Genomic DNA, 24,550 nt, shown 5'->3' on the forward strand with positions numbered 1-24,550 from the left:
TATCATGCTCCCCTCACTTCCATATGTTGAAAAATACACTTGTCTTATTTTAGCAACGCTGCCTTCCTCCTCTTCTTCCTCCTCTTCCTTTTCTCTTGCCCTCCTCTCTTCTGAGTTTTGACTCCCTCTCTTTTTACAAACACACTCTGGAAGATGAAGCGTGGGTCGAGTGTGTTGCAGCCTCCCTCTGATGCAGCCAAACGACACACACTCCCTGCAAACACACACTCAGCGACACACACCGCCGATGATGCTCGCTCACTGAGTGTGTCCGACGCGCACGCCACAGGTTCAAGTCCCTTCCCAGCAGCCACTTCTCTGTTCAGCCCTGATGTCAGCATCAAGATGGCGTCTGACCTCCTCATCAGGCTGTCAGGTAACACACACACACACACACACACACGACTTCCTGTCATATCGATTAATCAGATTGTTTTGTTTTGTTTTTTTTTTTGATAAATCGATGAATCGCTCAGTTGATGAAATTTCTCCAAGCCAAACTCGACATCGTTAAATGTCTTGTTTTATTGGGCCACAGTCAAATATCCAAAGGTGATTAGTTTAAAGTGATAAATGATGAAGAAGAGCAGGAAGGGCTCTCATTCTGCTCTCAGAATATTTTTCCATTGTTTCTCTGTTTCTGCTTTAAAATGCTCTTCAATGACATATAAGTATTCATATACTTTTGACAATGAAGGCATAGTCAGATCAGAGACAATTGGCCCCTGTGCACAGATGTAAGTTGCCACAACTCACCTTTAATGGTGCCCCTTGCCGAAACATACCCAACACAGCAGTGGCCATTTTACTCTGCTCGCAGTCATTTTGTGTCTCTTTGTACCTGTACCTTTGTATCTTTGTGTATATTTGTGGTTCTTTTGCATCAATTTATGGTCATTTGCTTTTTGTTTGGTTTTTCTGCACCTTCTTGTACACCTGCAGTATTTTTGTGGCTCAGTGTGGTTGTTAGGTGTCTGTTTATGGCCCTTCTGCTTTTATTTGTTATCGTTCTGCACATCTTTGGCAGTTTTGTGTGTCTTTGTGGTTTGATTTTTCAATGAGAAGCACTAACATTCACTTCAACCAGAGGCTGTGGCCCAAACTCTTGGGTGCACTAGTTAAGTTTGTTCAGTAATCCATCCCCACATGTATCGTACAAACCTGTCATCTCATGGCGAGTTGAGTGCAGTTGTCCAGCTTTAAGGATCATTTTACGCAAATCAAACCACACTCACACAGCTTCATTCCTTCTTTCCTGTGTCTTCAGAGGCCACACAGAAGGTCCAGGTGCATCCTGGGAGCCGAGCGGAGGCGGAGCCTCAGCGGCGTGAGGTGCACGGGGGGCAGCAGGACGAGCCTGGCCTCGCTCTGTCGCCGGACGGCCCTGGGGCGAGTCCCGAGCCGCCGTCCCTCACGCACACACCTGAGGGCAACGCCGCCATGGACACACTGGCTTCAGACCTGCTGAGGAAACTGGCAGGTACAGCTGTTTGCTGCTCTAAAAATAACTTCGTCTTGCTAATTAACAAGCTTATTTAACTAATGTCATTGGAAACAGTTAGTATGTTTAGCTGCACACAAGAGGAGCTGAAATAATCTGGTCATCAGAAGTTTGTGGAAATGTTTTAGGAAATGTTTGGGAAAATTATTATCTTCATTTTTATTATTTCGATTCCAATTGATGAATCGAAAAACATAATTATTAGAAAATGATTGATCTTCTTCACAGTTTCTCAGTCCAACATTTTTTTGGACTTTGTACGTAATAAATGATGTTAAATGATGTTAAATGATGTTATCAGCGTGTCATCTGAGGGAGCTGACAGATTTCCCACCAATCACAGAGCGTCAGCAGGTGAGCTGCCATGGGGTGAGGGTCAAAGAAGAAGACGAGCCAATGGAAGTCGACTCACTGGTGGCTGTTGACCTTATACGTGATCGGCCAATCACAAAAGAGACGACCAAATCTACTCCACAGATGGCGAACCGCCATCGCTTCACCCTTAAAACAGAAGACCAGGGTCTCAGTCGCAACAAGATGGTCGAGCAGGTGCACCCTGGAGCCAAAATGGCAGAGAAGCATCTCCTTGGCCTTAAAATAGAAGAAAATGCTTTAACAGGAGGCAGCCGGCCTGACCCTAAGTCAGGTGACACTGTCGTCTCTGGAGCCAGCAAGTTTCAGTTCAGAGTGAAAATGGAGGATCATGGCATCTCTGGGACCAAGATGGAGGACCATCTTCTCTCTGGAGCCAAGATGGAGGACCAGCTTCTACTTAAAGCTAAAATTGCAGAGCGACCTTTCTCCGGAGCGAAGATGAACAACAGGTTCCTTCCTGCAGTCAAGATGGAGGACAGGTTCTCCTCTGGAGTCAAAAAGGAGAAACAGCTTCTCTCTGGGACCAAGACCGAGAACCAGCTCCTGCCTGGTGCCCCGTTGGTGGACCAGGTTTTTTCCAGAGCAAACACAGAGGAACAGCTTTTCTGCGGCGCCAAGATGGAAGACCAATTCACCTCTGGAGCCAAGATGGCCGACCAATGCCTCAGAGCCGTGCTGTGGCAGGACATGTCAGTGAACCTGGCATCCACGCTGCTGCATCAGCTCTCAGGTAACACACACACACACACACACACACTTTCTACACAGTCCTGGTTCAGTCACTGACACAGTTCAACCACTACACACTGACACTGTCATTTGGATTCAGCACAAAATATCCTGCAGCTGAGACGGAGGGAAAATGGTTCTCCAAGGGATTTATGAGGACAACACAGATTTGTCACTGGGTTTATATCGTAGTCTGATAAAGTGCAAGTAAACACAATTAAATTCAAATTTGATTCCTCGAAATGGGCTTTAGGTTTAAAAAGGCTTAAATTTCTCTTGGCTGCAGCCGTTAAGGTGAATCCTGTTCGTTTTAGTTCTTGTCATAAAACTCGTCTGTGTTTGCAGAGAGGGTCAGTAACTCCAACAATCAGCTGATGGAGAGGATGACTCCGCCCATCAGAAGCAGGTAACAACACTCGTCACCAATCAGTAATCTCATGTTGACGCTTTGACCTCTGACCCCTGCCTGCAGTGTTTTGACCGTAACCTCGTGTGTGACTCTTTCTTTAGCCCTGTTGTGAAGGTGAATGTGGACTCACTCCGCTCCTCCCCACTGTCAAGCTCCCAGGAACCTCCACATGGTAATAAACTGTACGCAGCCACACCTCCGCCGGCGTTTGGACACACATGATAAATACTCAGAGACGTCGTGTGAGAGCTGCTGTTTGCTCGAGGAGGCGTAGATCTTTGAATGCTGATCACCGTCTCATGGGAGTGTCTTTTATTCATACACTGAGTCAGTGTTATGCGTATCATTGATTTGCTGCCTTGCCAATCTCGGTGTAATGCGCAGTAATGGAAAATGACACTGTCAGTCAGAGCGGAAGGATTAAAGGAGCTGACAGCCTCAGTGATCCCAGTGAAATTACAGCGAACAGCAGGGTAACGGTGAGAACTCCCAGCCTTTTCAGCTCAAGATAACTTGAGCTGCAGAGGGACCAGCAGCGTGTTAGCATGTCTGTGATACTGTCTGACTCTGTCTCTGGTCTCAGCTGCAGTGAAAAATAAATAAAAAGCTCAAAATAAACAAAAAGCAATTTGTGTTAGATAACATCAAGAATATAGAAGAAGACTTGTGATCACCGTAATTGCATTTGTAGGTTAACCATAGATTAAATGTTTTAAACTCTATTTAGTTCACTGTGACTAATGTGCAGGAGGCTAAAAGCTAACTAGCTACTGTACTGTAATCCTCAATGACAACAGATGGTAAAATCTGCTCTAGTTTATTGTGACACATCTAATCACAGAGTCACACGCTCGACTTTATTTTACTGCATTAATAATTGATCATTTTTCTCTGCCTTTCATGTGAGACATAGCTGAACTGAATAAAAGTGTTTACGGTTGTTTCCATATGATCATCTGTGTTTATTTGGTTTCTGCCTCTGTAGCTGCCACAGGCTTCCCCCGATGAGTTTTAACCAGCACTAGCACTTTTATCCCCAATGCACTGACGCCATTAAACAAAGACTGTCAGGGAACGTGTGCATTTATTTTGCCTGTTGAGTTTTAATGTGACCATACAGTTCTTATTATTACTTTTTAATGTTTGTACAGTTTTTGTCTGTGTTAAGGATTTATGCTGCCCCCAAACCGCCCTTTGGGTTTATATTAAAGATGCTACTGAAGTTAAGTGACTGAACTCACAGTCACAGAGAAGTTTACCAATAATGGCCTCCAGAGGGACTTGTCATTACTAGATATTGGAGTGTACAGAAAAATAAAACTTTCATGAATCGTTTAGCAGAATAAAATATATTTGCTTTCTTTTTTTTTTTTTCTCACAGAAACTCAAACCAGCCCCAGCAGAGATCAAACCACAGCTTGTCCTTATTTCTACAGGTACGTCTGAGCTTCTATACTCGTGAGGACACATAATGAGGTCCCCAGCCTCATATTGTAGTATTTATATATTGTATTTTATCTATTGTAGTAATATTTATTTATCATAGAGACATGAGATAATGTCTCCACAAATCTCAATGTGTTCATGTAAAATAATTTGAACCATAAATACCAAGTAGGAAATGTTCAGGTTATGGTCTAATTTGAAGATTATGGGATATTTCTGACAGCGACAGCATTGTCCACCTTTGAAAAGAATCACAGACATGTGACAAACTGTCGACAGACAGTCGACAGACTTGACTCTTGACTTTTTTGTTTACTAATCAATAAAAACACACTACACGTACTTGTGCAGCAAGTTCAAAGAAATGTTTGGCAAAAGAAAATATCTGTTACCATGGCAACATGCACTTTACCTACCACCCCCCCAGGTGTCACGTATGTGGGTTTGAGACCGAGGGGCGCGCCCTTTTCCAGAGTCACATGACAGAGCACCGCCAATGGGAGCACGGCTCCTTCTCGCTGCACTGCTGCGTGTGCGACCACTCGACCAATAAGGAGGCAGAGATGAGGGTTCATGCCGACACGCACGTACAGGGGGACACAGGGGTCAGCGCAGACATGAGGTGGGTTCATTTTTTAAGAGTCGCCGCTTTTTTTTTAATCTAAATGTAATTTCTAGTAAAAACTGATGAGTGTTTGTTTCAGATTACTGAACAATCACAATTTCCCTACATGTCAAACTGTTTTCCATTAGAAATGTTTACTCTTTCACGTCAGGCTTCGTTCACATCACAGCTGATGTTCCCACAGTGTGAACAGAAACCAAACCAGATGTTCTCAGATTAGATCTGGGCCACCTACATATGTGGTCCTAAGTCCGATTCTGTCAGAAAGGTCAGATCAGAATCCATGTGGTTGTTTTAACGTCTCCCTCCTCTGCACATGTCGCCTGTCGTCATCATCCAGTGTGGGAAACATCAACATGGAGGAGGGGGGGCAGTGGAGAGACCAGGACGCTTCATATCGGTTGGACATTTAGAAGCTTCTGATGGAGCCAGACTGGAAGGAACATATGGGAACCCAGCAGCTTTGGAGGAAACTGCACAAATGACGTTGCTGTTGTTCTCGTAGCACGTGGCTCACATTTCAGTTCAGTCTGTGCCTGCGTGCATATTGTTCTTGCTTATTTATCACCCGGGTGGCTGAGACACGTCTTGTTTGACCAGTAGATGGAAAAAGGACTTTCAGCTATTCGTAAAAATGACTTTGTGTCCTTGGGAGTGATGTTTGCAGGGTCGCACAGTGGCGGTCAGGGATCCAGTGGCTGTGGGCAGGTGTTGTCTCTGGAATACTGTTTCTTTTTTTTTCTTCGTGTGTGTGAGAAACGTGTTCTCCACTTTCGGTGTGTGTGCTAAATCTTATTCTGTGTGTGTTTTTAACCCTTCCTGACTCCCAGATGCCCCGTCACCCTTCCTGACGCCACTGCAGTCTCCAGCAGCGCTCCGGCAGTTGCCATAGCAACCCAGCAGGAGAATAGCACCTCTGAGCATCGCTGCCGCATATGCCAGAGGTCGTTTCCAGGGCAACAGGAGCTGCTGGTTCACTTCCAGGGTCATCGCCAAGGCAACCAGTACCGGTGCGACCGGTGCGGCCACCTGACGAGGACAGCCAACAAGCTGGTGGAGCACGTTCGCGTGCACACGGGCGAGCGGCCGTTCACCTGTGACCTTTGCCCCTACAGCGCCAAGCGGCGGGACAGTCTGCGCCTGCACTGCAAGGTCAAACACGGCGCACATGTTAACGGGAACGCGGCAGACTCGCCCGGAGACGTGCACACGCACCGGTCGTACGTGCACGGAGACAATCAGCGTTCCAACAAACACGTTCAGCGGCTGCACACACCGCCCAGCACACACACTGCTGTACCCTCCTCCTCTCTTCCTCCTCTTCATCCCTCGCTCTCTGACCGGGCAGGGTGGAGGGATTTGTCTCCACTCCTCCCCATCACGACACTCATCTCTCTGAAGCCACGCTCCCCTTCATCCTCCCCCTCCTCCTCGTCTTCCTCCTCCAAACACTCCTTTCTCGGTTACCTTGGTCTAACATCTTCTTTATAAATGCTTTTTGCTTTGTCTCCTTCTCTTCCCTCGTTTGCTTGTTTCCTCTTCTGTCCTTATTTCCTAGTTCCTTTTTCACTCATACCCTCCTCTCCTCTCCTCTCTACCTTTCCTCACTTATGCACTCCTATTCTTTTTGATTTCTCTTTACCTTGTTTTTTTCTCTTTTCTCCTTTTCTACTTTACTTTCCTCCTATCTTCCCTTTTCTCCTCTCCTTCTCCCCTCTCCTTGTTTCCTCTTTTTTCTATCTTATCATTTTCGTCTCCTTCTCTGTTTCCTATCTTCACCTTTTATTTTCTCTCCTCTCCTGCTCCTCCATCTCCCCCTTGTCTCCTCTCCTCTCTTCTCCTCTCCATCCTCTGGACTTTTAAAGTGGTGGATGTAAAGCTCTGTAATGTATCTAAGGTACTGTCACACTGACAACATTATATATGAGAATGTCAAACTGTTATGCTCAATGCACTGAAAACACACAGATTAGGAACGTTTTGAATTTATTCAACTTTTGCATCATGCTCGTGATTTTTGCTGCTTCCCTGCCTGCTTTAGCCCCTCATATAATCACTGAACTCTTAGCTATTTATCCGTGTGACATATTTATTGCCTGTCTCTTCTGTCCTCTGGAAACCCTGAGTTTAACAATCCTCTTTCTGCACTTATTTTGCACATAAAAACATGAGCAGCTTTAATGCAAACATCATTTATTTATAATGATGTATCTTGGAGAAAAACGATAAACTTTACAAGTCATTTACTGTTTTATTGAGACCTAAATTTCCAAGACATGTTTTTTTTTTTTTTTTTGTTTTTTTTTGTTCAGTGAATATTTAGGATCAAGTAAAACAAAAAATTGACTTTTCAGATTATGTTTAAAGAAGAAAATTCCTAAAATAAGAAAATTATCTCTGGAAAGGAGGCTGAGCTTCAACACTCAGGCAGCTCTGTGTCTGTACTTTGAGCTCATCATGTTAACACTTAGTGTGTTTTACAGTTTTTAAACACTTTATCCTGGAAAAGACCATTTTCAATTTACCTCACAACTAATTCTTCTTTTTATTATTTATTAATGTGCTGATAATATATTTCACTTACGTGTGTGGTTTACGTTATTTTATCTTCTGTATATTAGTTTCTAAATGCGTCCACTGATGTCTCTGTCACTTGAGGATTTTTGAGGCACAAGGTTTCTGGAGGACAGTGATGATATTTCTAATATTTGTGTTGTATATTGATAATGTATTTGTGTTTACATAACTACATGGGGCTCCTAAGAGCCTAAATGTCAAACTTGAAAGTTGCACAACACGTAGTTTTGAGACAAAACAAGAATAATTTTAGAAAAATTAAGCTTTTTTCTATTCTTCACAAAACCAGAACCGCTGCTTTGTTTTCTAAAAGAGTTCACATGAAAAACCTTTAGTCCAGGGATCAACGTTATGTATCCAACGCTTCCAGATGATCAAGCTGTCATTCCTAATCATGTGTGGGGTCCCAGATGTTAAAACAGTAAAATTAAGAATCCAAACTGTATATTTTAATAACAGAGTCTGGGAGGTGTCATGGAAAACCAAATATACACATGACTGAGGACAGAAATAATAATTTGTGCTATGAATTTAATATATCACAGATTTTGTCGCCTTCCTTCTAAAAGGGGGCAACAAACACCAAATTTCTGCTGGAGGTTTGTTGAAGAAGCCACAAATTTTATAAAAGTTTTCTTCTTCATGCTCTAAATGACACCAAACAGTTTTACAGCAGAACAGTCTCTTACCCTGTAAAACTCATTTTCAGGATCAACACGTCGTGTTTAACAGCTGCAAACTGATGTTTATCCCCAGTATCTCAGCCCAGTGTGCAACTGTACGTCTCTCCATGACGCCTCCTGTATTATATGAACCCGTGGGATAATATTTTAACAGTGAAGCTCATAAGTACCATGTCTAACAGATCCGTGAGTGTGTTGCACTATAAGAGTAAAGTCTGGATCATTCTTCTTGTTCGTGCAGGATTTAATCGGGCCTGCAACTTCTCTGCTCACGCATTACTTCAATACGAGTGTACAAAGACAACAAGAAAAGAGGAAAATGTGATTAATATGAAGCTTCACGTGGCTCAAGGGAAAAACCATTCATCCAGATGATTAATCAGTCAACAGGACCCTGGTCAAACTGCACAGTCTGTCCAAGATTCACTGATCTGAGGCTAAAATCAGACTGAATTCATACCAGGTGGAAAAACCTGGTGGTTTTTTTCTGCCCTGTCTGGTTTCAGCTCTGCACCTGGAGCCACGCCCAGCAGGAGTTCACCTGTGCATCAGTGCAGCAACGTGAGACGTTAAAACACTGAAGGTCAGCAAACACACACAAACGAGAGATGGTGACAGGAAGAAATTTCAGCGACGTCCAAACCTGAAACTCCCACAAAACCTGAGCAGCTAAAAGTCAGAGGTTTGAATTGAACTCTGCAGTCAGTGGTGCTATGCTCTGCAGACAGCTGCACGCTTCGTCTGAACTGTTTATTTGTGCACAGAAAACACAGAAGCATGAAATACAAAAACCTCCCCAGCTGTTCAGACTCATCTTTTAGACTCTTTCTTTACTTCGTTTTTAATTTTTTTTATTTTCCGTTTTTCTCTGCTGTATCCTGGTACTGTTTGCTGCTGCAATGATCAATAAAGTTTCATTTTATCTGATTCACCTCTGCTCGTTGTGGTCTCTTTGTGTTGTAGTTCATTTGTGGTTTGTAGTAGTTTCACTTTACGTTCTACTCATTTTGTGTCACGCCATTTTATGTCGGTTTTTTGTATCTTTGTGGTCGTTCAGTGTCTGTGTTTCTTCGTAGTGATGTGTCTCTTTTTGGTTATTTTGCATCTCTAGAGTCATTTTTGTCTTTCTGGTCATTTTGCATTTACCCCGAATTGTCTATGTATGTGAAATGTGCAACGCTGCTTTTCCTGGCTTTGCTTTTTTTTGTTATTGCTTATTTTTGTGGTCATTTTGTGTCATTTCATGGTTGTTTTCTGTCTCTTTGTTGTCGTTTGTTAATATTTCTTGATGGAAAGTTAATCAGATGATTTCTATCACCTTGTTACTCTGGTAGAGGGAGCATAAGAGCCATGCCACCCCTGACTCCCCCTGTCCCCTGTGGTCCTGCCCCTGTGGTCCTGCCCCTGCGGTCCTGCCCCTGTGGTCCTGCCTCCGTGGTCCTGCCCTTCTGAGTCTGCTGCACGTGCCCGAGTGCAGGGAGCTCATGTTACAGTGCAGGAGAAATGAGTCGAATCTGTTCACTGATGCAGAGATTTTACAGGATAGTTATTAGTTTTTTTAACGTGACACCTGGATAATAGTAATAATACAACTGCTAGAGCCCAACAATGACTCTCTGAACCGTTATCTAGACCCAGTCCCTCAGGTTTAGCTCAGAAATGAGAGAAAACCGAGAATTTAAAAGGCATTTTAGAGAAACCAGGGATGAAGGTCACACACTGCACTCACTAAACGAGTGGGAGGATAAGTGTCAATCGCCATGGGTCCTGTCCCCTCCTTGCCGGTTGCCGTGGTTACCTGGCATGTTGTAGATCTCCATGGCGGCAAGCAGGAGGCCCATCTATTGGCTGGGAGCAGCTGCGTGCTCGGCAAATCGTGAGGCAGAACGGAGGCCGTGAGAGGGTGAAAAAACACTCACTCACACACACAAAGGTCATTATTAGATTTGAGTAAATGGTATCAGAGGAAAGGAAAGGAGGGAGGAAGGAGAGCTGGTGTGTGGACAGAGGAGGAGGAGACAGCGAGGGTGAGAAAGGGTTTTGTAAAGAGGTGAGATACAATCAAGTGCAGCGAAGAGGAAGACGATCTGGAGAAAGAGGTCAATGAGGTAAAAAATGTAGATAACGGAGGAGGAGACTCATCAGTTTCTTTCTTCTCTGGGCAAAAGGTCAAAGGTCAAGTCCTGAGGGAGAAGCTGTTAGCGCTGCATTGTGGATCTTTATCATCAGTCAGTTCTCAGTTAATGTGGATTCGTCTTTTGCCACAATGCTGTGATTGAATTCATTTCTAATCTATTCAGTAATTCTGACCATGACCTGACTTCAGGTCAGATTTATAAATGTACCTTTATCAGTTCTGCATTTATAGCAAAGGTTTGAGGTTCTATGAAACATTTCTGGAGATGAACAGGTGTGAGAAGTGGAAAAGTAGAATATGGAAAGATCCCCCCTTACAAATGATGTTCCAAACTTCAGGTCACACTTGAAACAATCACAGGCTGAATAATCTGAATACAGTGCTAACACACCTAAATGGATGAGTGAATAACAGAGGTCCAGAGGAAGAGCTGAATCCAGATCAGACACCCAGGCTCTCTCTGCGCTGCTTAGCACTCTGCAGAACTGAAAATCAATACAGGAAGGGAGAAGAACCACACAGGGCCGGGAAAAGGACAGAAAGGCCCTGATGGGAGAGATGGAGGGTTAAAGACTTGGAGAGATGAGCCGAGCGATGGAGGAAACACTGTAGAGAGAAATCAAACTATTTATGAATGACTGTAAGATGTTCTGATGAAAGTTAAAGAATCAGTGAAAACATATTTACTTGTATAAAATTATACTTTAGTATTTAGTAAGATCTACTACATTCTAGAAAGAAATATTGCACTTTTTACTGCAGTAGACCTGAACTTATAAACAAGATGAACTCTTTAGTGGAAAAATTGTCATAATAATAATAATAATAATAATAACCAGAATTGTGTAGTTTTTTTTAGAGGACCTTTGGGGAACATTTGGAAATTAAGAGATAAATAATTTACTTATTCAATTTGTTCTCCTGCAGCGCCGCCTCCCGGTGTGTCTATTGTCGTGCAGCCTGATGCAGCTCAGTGGGCGGTGTGTCCACACTGTTTTGTCCTTTCATCACCCACGTGGATCTGGGGATTTCGTGGGATTTTTCTCTGCATGTGACAGTCCTGATTCATGGACAAACACATCGGGTAAAACACACGATATGTGTTCCTCTTTATATACATTCTTTATCATTTTTAATGTTTGCATGAGAGGTTTAACCAGTATTTAATGTTTTTTTAATGTTTTTTTTTATAGCAAACTCCGGGGTCTTCTGTGTTTCTGGCAAGTTTTATTTTGAAGAAAAATGGGACAGGAAGTTTTTATTTGAGTTTGCCGATGAGCAATTTTCCTCCACTCTGGAAATTATTTTGATTTTCAAAAGTTTAGCTAGTTGCTGTATATTTGCATATGTGGGCGAACGGGGTCATTTTTGGACAATAAGTGAGTCAGCGTCACGTATTGAGACTTTTACTTTGGTAGAAAACAGGAAATGCTACGTTGCGTCGTTTCTATCTTGAAAGCGTAGAAGAAGAAGAAGAAGAACAAGAACAAGAAGGAGGGGGCGTGTTGCTAGGCGTTAGCTCGCATGCTAACTGCTAAAGTTGTACTTTCACTTTCTGGCGAGCAGCGTTTCTTTCTGTGGGATGAGCCGAGGTTCCTGGAAAACGAAACTAGAAGCTGCTGTTTCGGTCTCCGCCGCTCGTCGGCCTGTAGATGTAGTTAGTTAACACTCCCCGGTGACACCTCGGAGCCGGTGGCGTCTAAAAGTTTTAACGGCTAAAAACCGTCAACGCGCAGCTAGCTTCGGCGGCTAGCCCCGTTAGCATGGACGGCGGCGGATCCCTGCAGAGCCCCGAGGAGAGGGAGGCAGAGAAACTAATGGACGACTACCTGAAGGCAATAGGTTTTCATCGGAAGAAGATCGCCAAAGACGGGTCGTGTTTGTTCCGGGCTGTCGCCGAACAGGTAAAGTGCTAAAAGTAAAGGTAAAGAGCGAGTCAAGTTTCTAACGAGCTAACTCACCTCGAGTGAGCACAGGTGAGACGCTAACGAAGGCTAATGGTCAACATGTAGCACTTTACACCTGTAAACACGTTCATTCTAACTTTTCTAGCTCTATCTCCCAGTATGTTACGGCTAACGTGACATGGGTGCAGGGTTTCAAAGGCCTGTTGGACCAGTCAAGCGAATTATATGTTGTCATGCGTCATAAATTTGTAAACAACACAGGTTTGATTTGAAATCTGTGATTTATGTTAATGTTGACCTTTGACCCTGTCCAGGTGCTGCACAGCCAAAGCCTTCACACAACAGTTCGTGCCAAATGTGTGGAGTTCCTGAAGCAAAACAGGCAGAGCTACGAAGCGGTGGGTGCAGATTACATATCACTTCAATAACCTGTGGTTGTGTGGCCTATGATCCTATTGTGTTAGAGCAGCTGTATTTGCATTTCTGTTTTTTTATGTTTGTTTGTTTTTTGCATTTTATTTAAATGATTTATCCACTGAAACAGACACACACTGAACAATTTCTGTGTAGTCAAAGTTTGTCTCCACATCGTTTCTCCTGCCAGTTTTGCTGCTCCCCTGGACTAACCCTGAGCAGAAACACTGATATGTTTGTGTTTGGGCTCAGGAGTTATTCTCTCAGGCCTCTGTGGATTCACATTAGAAAGACAGGTGATTCACTCACGACTGGAGTTTCATGTTCAGGTGTTCTGATGGAAATTTCACAGTTGCATGAGTCTAAAGAGCAAAGAAGAGGGAGCAAGTTATTAGATTTGTGTATGTGTGGTGTTTGGAGTCAAAGGAATTCATGGATCAGTCTGTTTGTCGATTGAAAAACAGACAGTCTGACCTGTCAGGATAAATATTACAATAAAAGAAACGTAGTAAAAAGAAAACAAAACAAAGTCATAGTTAGGGTGAATAGTAGAAGGAACTGAAAGCAAAAGCTCTTGGGATTTGAATGATCGTGATGCAGTTTCATCATATCACATCACTACATCCTGCTCAATGGCATTATATTACTGCATTTCCCAGAATGCAGTTCAGCATCCTGCAGAGCAGGGCTGTGATTGACATGGCTGCTTTCAGTCAAATCCAGTTTATAGGTGGATAAATGTGACTCACAGGAAAATATTTGTTAAATATGTATTGGGTTTGTCATCTCATTGTCTACAGTGCTATGTGTCACATAGCTGCAATGCATTATGGTCTCTTGGCTGTTATTGGAGGTGTACAACTTGCTATTGTCCAATGTAGTTAATTTCTTCTACATTGGTTGTTGTAATCCTTAACTCTCTGTTAACTTTTACACCAAAAGCTGTAGTTCACATTAAAGTTTTGATTGTTACACATTTTTACAATCAAACTCCACTGAAGCTGCAATTTAAGAAAATGTATCTGCTGAAAATACTGAAAAATGTTTAAAGCCCAAGTTTATATTTTCAAATCATTTGTTGTGTTGACACAAGAAGCAAAAAGCAGAAAATTCTCTGACTATGAGGCTTAAACCAGATAATGTTTCCATTTTTGTTTATAATAAAAATCTCCCAGAAAGTAAATTAATTAATTTGATTAATCCACAAATTATATCAGCTGTAATTTACAGGAGAAGGTACCAGGCCTAAACCAACGGCAGTGTGTTGGTCAGTCTCACAGATCTAAAATCCAGCAGGAGAAAAAAGTAGAATCTCACAGTCTTGTCCTTTAACTGATGACTGGAGGTAGAAAATGGCCTCAGGTGTCGTCGTCGTTGCTGTTTGAGCTCATCAGTGTGTGTTTGTTGTGTTGCAGTTTATTGAAGGTGACTTTGAGGATTACCTGTGCAAGCTTCAGGACCCACAGGTAAACTTCACACTGTCGTCGTCAGCAACCTTCAGTTTGTAATTGACTGTGGATTCAACTCTTTGTCAACCCTTTCACAGCCACATTTGCTCGCACTGATGCGTGAATGAGTGTTTAATGCTTCAAATGGTGTTTTTCAGCAATGGGTGGGAGAAGTGGAGATCAATGCGTTGGCTGTCATGTACAAGTAAGTGAAGTCGTGTTAAGATTAGACATTAAAACAACCACATGGATTCTGTTCTGACTGTTCTGACAGGACTCGCTCGCTCACACATTCAGATAGAAATTGGATCTAGTGTAGTTTTAAAAACCTTTTAAAAAAAAAAAAAAAAAAAAAAAAAGAATACATTGGAGAGTTTTAATGACATTTTCTCAGACCAATTCTCTGCATTGTACAAATGAGACATTTCAGTGTTTGTGTTTTTACAGGAGGGACTTTGAGATCTACCAGGAGCCTGGAAAACCAGCCGTCAACATCACCGACAACAACTTCAAGGACAAGGTGTGGTCCGAGATTCATAACCCACATTCTTGCATGTTTTACCACGTGTGTCACTAATGCATGTATACAAAACGTGCACATGTATACATGCATATCCAAACAAATCTCTACAGAAACGTTGCTAAAACATTTTATTTCTGTTTTAACACCAGCTTTGTTTTCTGTCCCAGGTGCGGTTGTGTTTTCTGAATGGGAATCACTATGACAGTGTTTATCCCATCAGCCACATCAAGAACGCAGCTTTCTGCCAGTGTGAGTGCTTATAGCTACATGCAGGAGATAACAGCAGTATCTTTATATTAGTTTATACCATAAAACAGAAAAAACAGTTTTGCTAATTCATTTAGTGCCTTTTTAAATATATCACAATATATTTTGACTGGACTTTGATAAATAGTTTACTGTAGGACTGCTAGAAATGAATGTGTTAAAGGTTTAGTCTGTGAAGTGTATCTAAAAGAGAAATTTTAAAATGTTTTCTTAGTTTCTGAGACTGTGTGAATCCAGAACCTGGTTCAGCTTATGGGTCTGTGCTGTAGACCTCCATTGTTGTCCAAAAACTATTAAAAACACAGCAGGGAGCTACACTGCTAGACTGGCTCACATGGTTCTTCCTCACCAACAGTGGGAGGCCCGTCTTTTTCCAAAAACCAGCTCCAGACGTTGAGAACGGCCGTCACTGTTTAGTCTCTGAAGGAACAAAGAGTCCACTGGTCTCTGTTGTTTCTGCTCCACCAGCTTCTCTCTGCTCACAGCAACGTCTGGAGCTGGTTTTACAAAATCTGTCTCTATGGTTGTTGACTGCACATAAACTAGCTTTCTGGTTGGACCCTGTATGTCTCCTGCAGCCATCCTGTACGAGCTGCTGTACACTGGTGTGTTCAAGGTGGACCGAGGCATTGTGGGCCCTTATCAGCGGAGCAGCCGAACCAGCAACTTACTGAGTGACGACACTATGAACGCCTGCGCCAGCAGCGACGAGTCCGAGCTGGGTGCTGACGAGCCGCTGTGGTAGGCTTTAGTTTAATTAACCGTTTATTTACCTGGATGTCAGACTGGAAACACTGGAAATGTGATTTTCTGTGTGTGGATATTTTTGACAGGGTGGAAAATGAAACGAGCACAACTTCTACACGGCACAACAACCAGAGTTACAGGGTAACACACACGCGCACACACACACCTCGTCAAACAAATGTGATTCATTGCTTATACTTAACCTGTTTACTCGCCTCTGTTATCTAACATGTATTGAATGACTGTGTGTGTGTCAGGGCCGAGGGCGTGGTCGACAGCTTCCTGAGAGGGTGAAGCGTTCACTGAACCCGACTCTGCTCAGAAACATAGAGTACGATGTCTGGCAAAAGAGCAAGAGAGGTAACACACACACACAGTAAACCAAAAAAATACACACTATGTACACAAATGGACAAAATGGATCCTGACATAAACAAGAGAAGGAAAACACAAACAAATATATGTCTGAAATGGTGGTATGTTAACTTGTCGATTGGATGACAGCATCACACATGTTCTGGCTGTAGTTTGTTCTCCAACATGAATTCCAGGTCTCAGAAAGTCTCAGTGTCTTAAAAGAACAGGTTTATCACTTTCTGTTTTTCTTTTTAGCCCAACAGAAGATGGACTACTGTATCGCTGCTGGGATGCAGTACACTGTAGGAGACCGCTGCCAGGTGTGTGTGTCTGTGTGTGTCATCAGTGTGGTTTGAATTTGGGTGTAACTTCTGGTGAAATCTCTGCATATTCATATTATTTGTGTGTATTTCACCTGCAGGTTCGTCTTGAGGGCAGTGGACGCAGCTACAATGCAACGATCAAAGAGTTGTCTCCCGACAACGGTCCAGTGACTGTTTACATCGAAGACCTGGGCAACAGGTATTTGACACTAACGCTGCTCGGTTTTTAAACGTGCATCATTTGGCTGATACCTGATGCGATTCATCAGGCCAGTTTGGCTGCATGTTGACAGCTATGTGTTTGTGTGTGCACATGCAGACAGGTCCCTCTGTGGAGTGTGCGTCCTCCCAGTGACGAGAACAGCTGGAGCACCGTGGTCAGAGACAAGAGGCTCAGCAACGGCCACGGAGGTGGTGAACGCACACACACGTGCACATTACACACGTGCACATTACACACGTTTATGAAGTCTCTGCTGTTTGTTCACACAACTATAACGCAACTAAAGTCACCCTTTGTCTGTCAGAGTGGGAGGAGAGGGGTAAAGGCAGAGGCAGGACAAAGTCCACTCCAGCAGCCCCGGGTTCCCAGGTTCCAGCACAGGGTTCCAGTGGGCGTGTGCAGAAGCAGCACTCGTGGCCCTCACAGGCCACCGGAGAGGAGCAAGGAGGGCCAAAAACCAGCAGGTCAATGTGTGTAGACACTACTTTATTGTGGCTAAGCAAGATTTTCATATGTGTGTGAAAGGGGTTGCTCACGATGACAAATCCACAGAAAGTTATCGTCCAGATGATCAGTTGAATGATCTCTAAGGAGAATTTTAGCATTTTCAGCTAATGTCTTTTACATTTTTCACAGAATTGTACTTTCCCTTTATCAATGTTGTATTTGGCCACTTGTTTTAAAATGTGTAACGTTAGAGGTGCTACTGTGTTAAAGTTATTGTCCCATGGCCTTAAAGGGGCAGAAACTCTGTTGTAATAGGTTTAGATGAATCAGCCTTGGTTCATAGGTCAGCAAAGTTCTGTGACAGTCAGCTGATGGATGATAAGTGAAACAGGGATCTGATCAATCAGCTGAAGTGTTACTCAGTTCATCACTTACCTTCATTTCACTTAGCGGAAACCTTCCTCATGTAAGTGATTTATTTTTTTAGCTTTAACACATTTGTGTGTTTCTATAGGAAGTCTCTGGGCTCAGTGGAGTCGGCCCAGTTCGGTCTGACAGAGAAGGAACGACTGGCCAAAGAGGAGGAGAAGAGGAACGTGGCGCTGGTGGAGATCCAGCTCAGAGATGAACAGAGCTTTCCTGCCCTCGGGGTCAGTTTAAAGGCACCGATGTGTCACTCATTGGTCACGCATGCACCTGTGGATGCTGCAGCACGTACATCAAACACTTCCCTGAATGATTTCTTCTTAGATCCTTCAAGTAAACATGTTTTTTTTTGTTCCTCCTAGGCTCAGCTTGGGTTTCAGGGTGATGGAGGGAGAAGAAAAGGTGGAGACAAGAAAAAATCCCAGAGGAATAAGATGGTGAGTGGGTGTTCAGTTGCTGTGTTATTTCAGGTGTTGGAAAAACTGTCTGGATGTTTATCAGACTCCACACACAGGAAGGATTTTACTCCTCAGGAAAGTTATCAGCGTTAGGACTTTAGTGTCGGGGATCACTGGGTAAACTGCAGAAACAGAGTAATCCACAACGGGTGAGACGTTCTGTGTACAGAGACCTGAATATAGACCTTCTGTTTGTGTGTCCTCTGTTGTGTCGTGTGAGTGATCATATTATGTTTTATTGATGTGGCTCCTCCTGGGGACCCAAAGATGAACGGACTGTGTCCGCGTGAATTTCATTTGCTGCTTATGTGAAAATTAAATTCAACAGCTTGGACTTTTTGAGTCGTATATTAAACCAAACCCATGAACACAGTCTGGTCTCTGTCTGAAGAGCTCATCGTTTAACTGTGAGGCCTGGGCAGGTTTTTCTGGGTTTTCTGTTCACTAATCATTTTTGTGTTCTGCTGTTACAGAAAAGTCCAGTTGAAGACGTCAGAGCGTCGTCTCCCTCTGCTGGCGAACAACCCAAATCATCTACTCCGCCACTTGCAAACACTACTGCTGCTACTACACTTACTACAAGTACTACTATGCCCATTAACCCCACCCTGCCTGCTGCAAAACCCCCTGCTGCTCCGTCTGCAAATTCTGATTCAAGTCCAGCACAGCGGAGCTCAGTCAAGGCTTCGGAGCCCAACGTGAACATGGCCGGTGCTGCCCCGGCTGCTAAAACCAACACACAGTCCTACGCTTCAGCTGCCGGCACTGCTACTCCATTAAGCTCTGTCCCATCCTCTGCCACCATCTTCCCCTTCCGCACCCCTGTTCTCCCTGCTGCTTCATCACCCCCCCACTCCTCCTCTTCTCCTCCCCCCTCCTCGTCCGCTAAACATCCTCCCTCCTCTAAATCGTCTGAGCCCCCCTCCCCATCCTCTTCAGTTCCACCTCCCACCTTCATTGCTCCCATTGCTCCCTCTCCTATCACTGGGTTGGGCTTCCTCCCTCCATCCTCTCTCCCCCGTTCCTCCCCACCTGTCTCCACTCTCCCCCACTCCCCCAGTCCTCCCTCCTTCTCTTCTGTCATCCATCATGCTGCTCATGTCCAGGAGGCTCCACCAGCGACAGCTCAGAGTAAGAAATCTGTTCAGTCACTCTGATTTTTAAAGCAGTAATGTTCTTATTCCTCAGTGAACTTTATGCACTTTGCATGTCATGTAGGCCTGTAGATGATAAGTTTGATCAGGGCCCAGCAGAAATGAAAGCACCATGATTGTAAAGTCTGATCATATCAAATGATTCCTGGATCTGTGCTGGTAATGTCACTTCTGCTTGGTTTTTCAGGTTCCTTGCCAAGTTTTGGGGGCCCTGTGGAAGCATCGCAGACCTTCAAAAGCCAAACCTACCCTGAGAAACCAGCCCAGGCTTCTTTGCACCAAATCCAGCCCCAAAGTCAGGTCTCTCAAACCCAAAACACAATCTTAATGCCCCAGACAGAGGTTCAGTCCTCTCTTCCCCAGCTAGAGCAGCAACCTCAGTCCCACCCTGAAGTGGCCCATCTTCCACAAATCCATACCCAGGCATCTAGTCTCCAAACCCAGGCTTCTCTCCCACAGGCCCAGGCCTCTCTCCCCCACTATCAGCTCCAGTCTCAAGCCCAGTACAACTCCCAGTCTGAGGTAGTCCAGGTCCAGTCATCTCAGCCGGGAGCTTCCTACTCCCATCCCTCCCAGGCCTCCCTCCCTGTCCAAGCGTCTGGGCAGCCTCAGATCCATGATCAGCTGGTCCTCCCTCCTCACCCCTCTCAAGTCCCACATCCATCTCTCTCTCTCTCCACCCCACCCATCCATCCCACCCCCACCACCCAGAATAAAACTGAAGCCCCACCTGCTCCAGCTCAGCCCTCCCAACCTCAGCCTGGGTCCCCCGCCCATCCTCCCTCCCAGCAGTCCCACCCCCCTCATCACTCCCATGTAATCTCAGCACCCGCTCCTCACCACCAGCCCATCCCTGGGGCTGTCCCTCTGCAGCAGCTGTCCCAGCTCTACCAGGACCCCCTGTACCCTGGATTCCCACATGGAGAGAAGGGAGACGTGGCCCCGACTCCGGCCTTTTCCTCCAGCAAGTCTGGAGAGGACCTCCCCCGTGATGTTAACATCCTGCGGTTTTTCTTCAACTTGGGGGTCAAGGTAAGACAGAAACCTGAGAGATATTTAAACATTTTTCATCAGACAATCTTCTTATGTTTTTTGTTAACGCAATTAAAAATAAATTCAGTTGAAAGTCACCTTTTTCATGTTTGGATGACAAAAGTATTTCCTCAAATGTTTTTGTTTTTACTTCATGAACCTAAAAAACCTAGAAAATTAAACTGTGGTTGTGTGCTTTAGTGATGGACACTTCTGTTGTTGTTGTTGCACCTGATCAAGTCTCAAGACTGCATCAGCTGTAGAAACTAACATTTTCATCATCTGCTGCTGCTCTTTCCCTCAGGCCTACACCATGCCCATGTACCCCCCATGTGTGTACCTCCTCCCCCTGCAGCAGGCCTACACCATCCACCCCAAGCTCCCCTCCCGCTCCCCCTCCCCTAACCCCCAGTTCCCTCCCTCAAACCCCCCAACTAGGCACCAGGAAGCGTACCCCCAGTACCCTCCAATGTCAGCATCGGTGCCAGCTCAGTATGACCACCAAGCCACACTTGCTGAGCCCCCCCATTCTAGTGAACCCTCCTTCAACCATTCTGGGTACCCTGTCACCCAGCCTCCACCCCAAAGGATGCCCTGGCAACAGCACCAGATGGCCCCACCCAGAAATTCCAGCTATCCAGTAGGGTACTCCTCCACAACTGCACCATACCCAGTTCCCCTGGCTTCATCTCAGGCGTACCCCACAGGGCAAGGGCCAGGACACCCGCTGTACCCCCCACCCATGTCATCTTCACTGGCATATCATCCTTCACCCACCCCTGAAGAGCTTCAGGTGAGCCAGGGGTCAATGGAGCAGCTTCAGCCTCCAAATGGGGTCTCAATGCCTAGCCATGGGCCCAGCCGAGTCCCTGGTTCTCTGGAGCGTCCCGCTGCTGCTAATGTGGCTAATGCTAACAGCAGAACAATGGTCGTTCCTGATTTGAACAGTTTTGGTATGTGGACATTTTTATCATTGCAGTCCAGGAATAAGACGATATGAAATTATCATGTTTCTCAGTGTGGCTTTTTATTTCCCATCAGCCCTCAAGACAGAGCAGGGAGAGAGTTTGACCAAAGCTGTGCTGCTGGTGGATCCTCCACTCAACAACACACCCATAGTAAGGAGACAGACACACACACAATATGTTCATCTCCACAGCTGAACAAAGTAAATGTCAGCATATCAGCACCAGTACATTGTAGTACTAGATCTTTAACTCTTAATTGATCATGTTGTTGTAGTAGTTAAGTTGCTGCAGTGCTTACAGTAATAGTATGTTTGTTTTGGGAGTAGTAGTAGCATTGGTGTTGGTAGACGTAATGCCAATAGTTGCAGCAGCAATTACATAATAGTATTAACAAGTAGTAAATGTAACAATACCGGTTATAGTAGCATCAATAGAAGCTGTAGTTAGACAACATAGTAGTAATATTACAGTATGTAGCTCTGAAGTGGTCACAGAAAGTTTTGTCGCACATATTATGTTTTGTAGTTGTTGGTATATTTATAACCAACCACCAGCAGTACTTATTGCATGTTAACAATAGTAGTAATCTTGGCATATTAAGCATAATTTTACTAGTTAAAAACAGTAGTTTATTCATGTAAATGACTGTAATATTAGGATTAGCAGTCACTAGGAGGAGTAATAGTAATACTAGTAGTTACAATGGTAGTGGTTACGGTGATGTAGCACTAGTTAGAATCCAGTAGTAGTACTATTAAGAGTACTGCAGTAGCAGCTTTAGTTACACTGGTGTAGTTGCTGCTGAAACTGCAACCGCTGAATTTAACGTTATATGAAACATGGAAGTAGTGTTACAGTGATGTATTAATGGTAGTACCTACAGTACTGTAGTAGTTGTAGTAGTACAATCAAGTAAAAACCCATCTCTCTCTCTCAGGTTACTTTTGTCCCAAACTCCATCAGTGATGTCACCATGACAACGGTGATGCCCAGCTGTACCCCTGGTTCACATGACATCATCTCCACGGCAACTGTCCCTGGTGACAACAACCTCTCCCAAGGCTTCAGGTCTTCCAGAAAACCCTTTATTCCCACCACCAAAGCCTTCATAAAAATGGGAGCAGACTCCAGCCGAGTGGGTTACCTGCAAGGTATGGCCTTGGCAGAGCCTATGTCTGTGGGCTGCAGCACAGAGGATGACTGGGAGGAGACGGAGGCATTCAAACACCCACCCCAGAACTTCCGTGGTCCCAGGAAGATCTACAGAGGTCCAGGGCGAGGGAGGGGAGGCCATGATGGAGGTAGGGGTGGTAACAGGAGGAGGCATGTAGGAGAGGCAGGGTCTGGATTTAACCATGGCTTACATGGCTCTTCGCACCGGGGACGGGGCTATTAGCTCCTAGCCAGTGAGAGTAGATGTTTTTTGTTTTTTTCCCTTGTTTGGTTTCTGCTCGTTCATCATACTTCTGATTTGTTTTGAAACTTTTTTCCCTCATCACCATACAAACTGGACTGATTCCACATAGAGTAATAGAAAATGGATGCCAGAAGCAGTCAGTCATCGTGTCTTTGTCTCCATGTTGCAAACTCGATTCTTGTACTTTGGACTGTCAGAATCCTCAGCTCATTGCAAAAACATAAATATAACAAGCTCATTATTAGCTAGCTTATTGATTTAGCATGCAAGCAAGTGCAGATTTAATATATTTAAATTTCTCCCCAGAACATGAAAATGCATTGTGAGTAGGGCTGAAGCTAATGAGCATCTAATCGTTTATTTCCCCCAATTGATCGATAAGTTGCTTTGTCATCATTTTAGAAAAAGTTCAAGGTCTTCAAACTTCTTGTTTTGAAGACTAAAATAACCAGAAATACATTTAAGTTGCAACCAAAGATGTTCTTAAAAAATGATTCAAAATTGTTAAATGATCAATGTTGACACTGTTTGTCAACTAATCTGTTACTTCAGGGTAGTGCTCTATAGAATTTGGTACCAGGATGTTGTGACATGAAATTAAACCTCTTTAAGCCACTTACAACTTTTGTACCCAGAATTGTGTTTTGATGGAATGCCACAATTTTCCTTAGGGGTCAAAATTTGTTTTAGGTAGAAATTGTTTGCAAATTTCGAGTTATATGAGAATGTTGATAAACTTCTAGTTAGAGCTAGCTGTTGTTTAGCTTAGCTCATCTTAGCAGTAAGACTATAAATGAGGAAAAATCATCCAGGCTGAAAAGTCTATAAATAAACAAGTTGCTGTTTTTACAATTCAATTTTTATGCAGGTTAAATTAGTTAGCGCTGCTTACAATAGGCTGAAAACAGCAGAGGAAAGAAATAATCCAGCTCATAACCCTGAGTAAAACTTTTTTTTTTTTTTTTTTTTTTATACCTCAGTTTTTTAAATTGGACTTTCTTACCTTTGGAACGTGACAGGCTATTATCGCATTTATAGTCTTTATGTTAACCATGCGTTGGCAGTAACCTCATGCTTATGGACAAAATTCCATCAATATTGTGATTAATTTCAGATTTCAAATATCCACTGAAAATCTTGAGTACAGCATCATAACGGAGAGCTTAACATATCCATGAAGCACAATTTTCTATATTAAAGAAATACTCATCTGGTAGCACTACAAGCTAAGAACAGTTTCAAGAAATTTAAAGTGTTTTTCATGTCACAAAATCTGAATTGTAAAATCTTGTATTGCTACTCTGAAGCCTCATCTGCTAAACTGCGTATAAAAAGCTCTGGTTCAGGTGACTGATGTTGATTTTGTTTCTTTTAAATTGACTTACTGCTGCTGGTTTCATGACCATTGTCCCTGTATAGTTCTCATGTCTTTTCTTCTTCTAAGCTTTCTTTTTCTGTCCCTTTCAATGAACTCCAGACTAGAGAAAATCAGTGCCTTCTCTTTGTTACCTTGTTTTGTTGAGAGTTTACGAAACGCTGCTGTATATAAATACTGCATGTTGTCTTTATTGTGTGATTAAATAAATGAAACTATTGTGCAGATACTGTCTCTGGAACTAACTCTATTCACTGATCTAGGACTGAGGTTTCTGGTCAGATGCCTGAACTTTGGATGCAAAGAAGCAGCTTTGTCCTCAAAAAAATGCCTTAATATAGCATTACCATTTTTGATGACAAAAAATTGCTTAGTATAGCATGACCGTGTTTTTTTGACAAAAATGCCTTTGTATAGTATGACCATTTTTGATGACAAAAAATGCCTTATTATTGTATGACCTTTTTTTTTTTGACAAAAAATTCCTTAGTACAGTATGACCATTTTTTGGACAAAAAAAGCCTTAGTATAGCATGACCATTTTGACTGACAAAAAATGCCTTATTATTGTATGACCATTTT

General features: G+C 43.6%; 2 protein-coding genes across 3 annotated transcripts; both read left to right on the plus strand.

Moving 5' to 3' along the window:
• Positions 1–84: 84 nt before the first annotated feature.
• Positions 85–6,576, plus strand: LOC113125366 (uncharacterized). Its single transcript, XM_026298752.1, has 9 exons — positions 85–376; positions 1,268–1,480; positions 1,845–2,606; positions 2,951–3,011; positions 3,116–3,186; positions 4,396–4,450; positions 4,888–5,082; positions 5,916–6,381; positions 6,487–6,576. The coding sequence occupies exons 1-9, from the start codon at positions 154–156 to the stop codon at positions 6,574–6,576; spliced, it is 2,136 nt and encodes a 711-aa protein (XP_026154537.1). The 5' UTR covers positions 85–153.
• A 5,376-nt stretch (positions 6,577–11,952) lies between these two features.
• otud4 (OTU deubiquitinase 4) lies at positions 11,953–24,195 on the plus strand. Of its 2 annotated transcripts, none has more exons than XM_026321779.1 (20): positions 11,953–12,386; positions 12,704–12,787; positions 14,219–14,269; positions 14,410–14,456; positions 14,699–14,771; positions 14,942–15,023; positions 15,620–15,782; positions 15,875–15,929; positions 16,046–16,148; positions 16,401–16,465; positions 16,567–16,667; positions 16,788–16,879; positions 16,996–17,155; positions 17,653–17,788; positions 17,927–18,001; positions 18,496–19,153; positions 19,364–20,208; positions 20,513–21,161; positions 21,250–21,326; positions 22,114–24,195. In XM_026321779.1, exons 1-20 carry the CDS (start codon positions 12,246–12,248, stop codon positions 22,570–22,572), a joined length of 4,116 nt encoding a protein of 1,371 aa, XP_026177564.1. In that variant the 5' UTR covers positions 11,953–12,245; the 3' UTR covers positions 22,573–24,195. The 2 variants fall into 2 exon arrangements, with proteins under 2 accessions (XP_026177564.1, XP_026177556.1); XM_026321771.2 differs by having other exon boundaries at positions 11,954–12,386; positions 16,996–17,161.
• The last annotated feature ends 355 nt before the right edge of the window (positions 24,196–24,550 follow it).

Source organism: Mastacembelus armatus, chromosome 18 (assembly GCF_900324485.2).
Source record: "Mastacembelus armatus chromosome 18, fMasArm1.2, whole genome shotgun sequence".
Lineage (NCBI taxonomy): Eukaryota > Metazoa > Chordata > Actinopteri > Synbranchiformes > Mastacembelidae > Mastacembelus > Mastacembelus armatus.

Excerpts from the sequence above, each read along its gene's own strand:
- LOC113125366 (XM_026298752.1), top strand. The coding sequence starts at position 154 with ATGAAGCGTGGGTCGAGTGTGTTGCAGCCTCCCTCTGATGCAGCCAAA. Across the intron at positions 1,481-1,844 it reads CCTGCTGAGGAAACTGGCAG|AGCGTCAGCAGGTGAGCTGC; the intron begins GTACAGCTGTTT and ends CACCAATCACAG. Across the intron at positions 3,012-3,115 it reads ACTCCGCCCATCAGAAGCAG|CCCTGTTGTGAAGGTGAATG; the intron begins GTAACAACACTC and ends CTCTTTCTTTAG.
- otud4 (XM_026321771.2), top strand. The coding sequence starts at position 12,246 with ATGGACGGCGGCGGATCCCTGCAGAGCCCCGAGGAGAGGGAGGCAGAG. Across the intron at positions 12,788-14,218 it reads ACAGGCAGAGCTACGAAGCG|TTTATTGAAGGTGACTTTGA; the intron begins GTGGGTGCAGAT and ends GTTGTGTTGCAG. Across the intron at positions 15,930-16,045 it reads ACAACAACCAGAGTTACAGG|GGCCGAGGGCGTGGTCGACA; the intron begins GTAACACACACG and ends TGTGTGTGTCAG.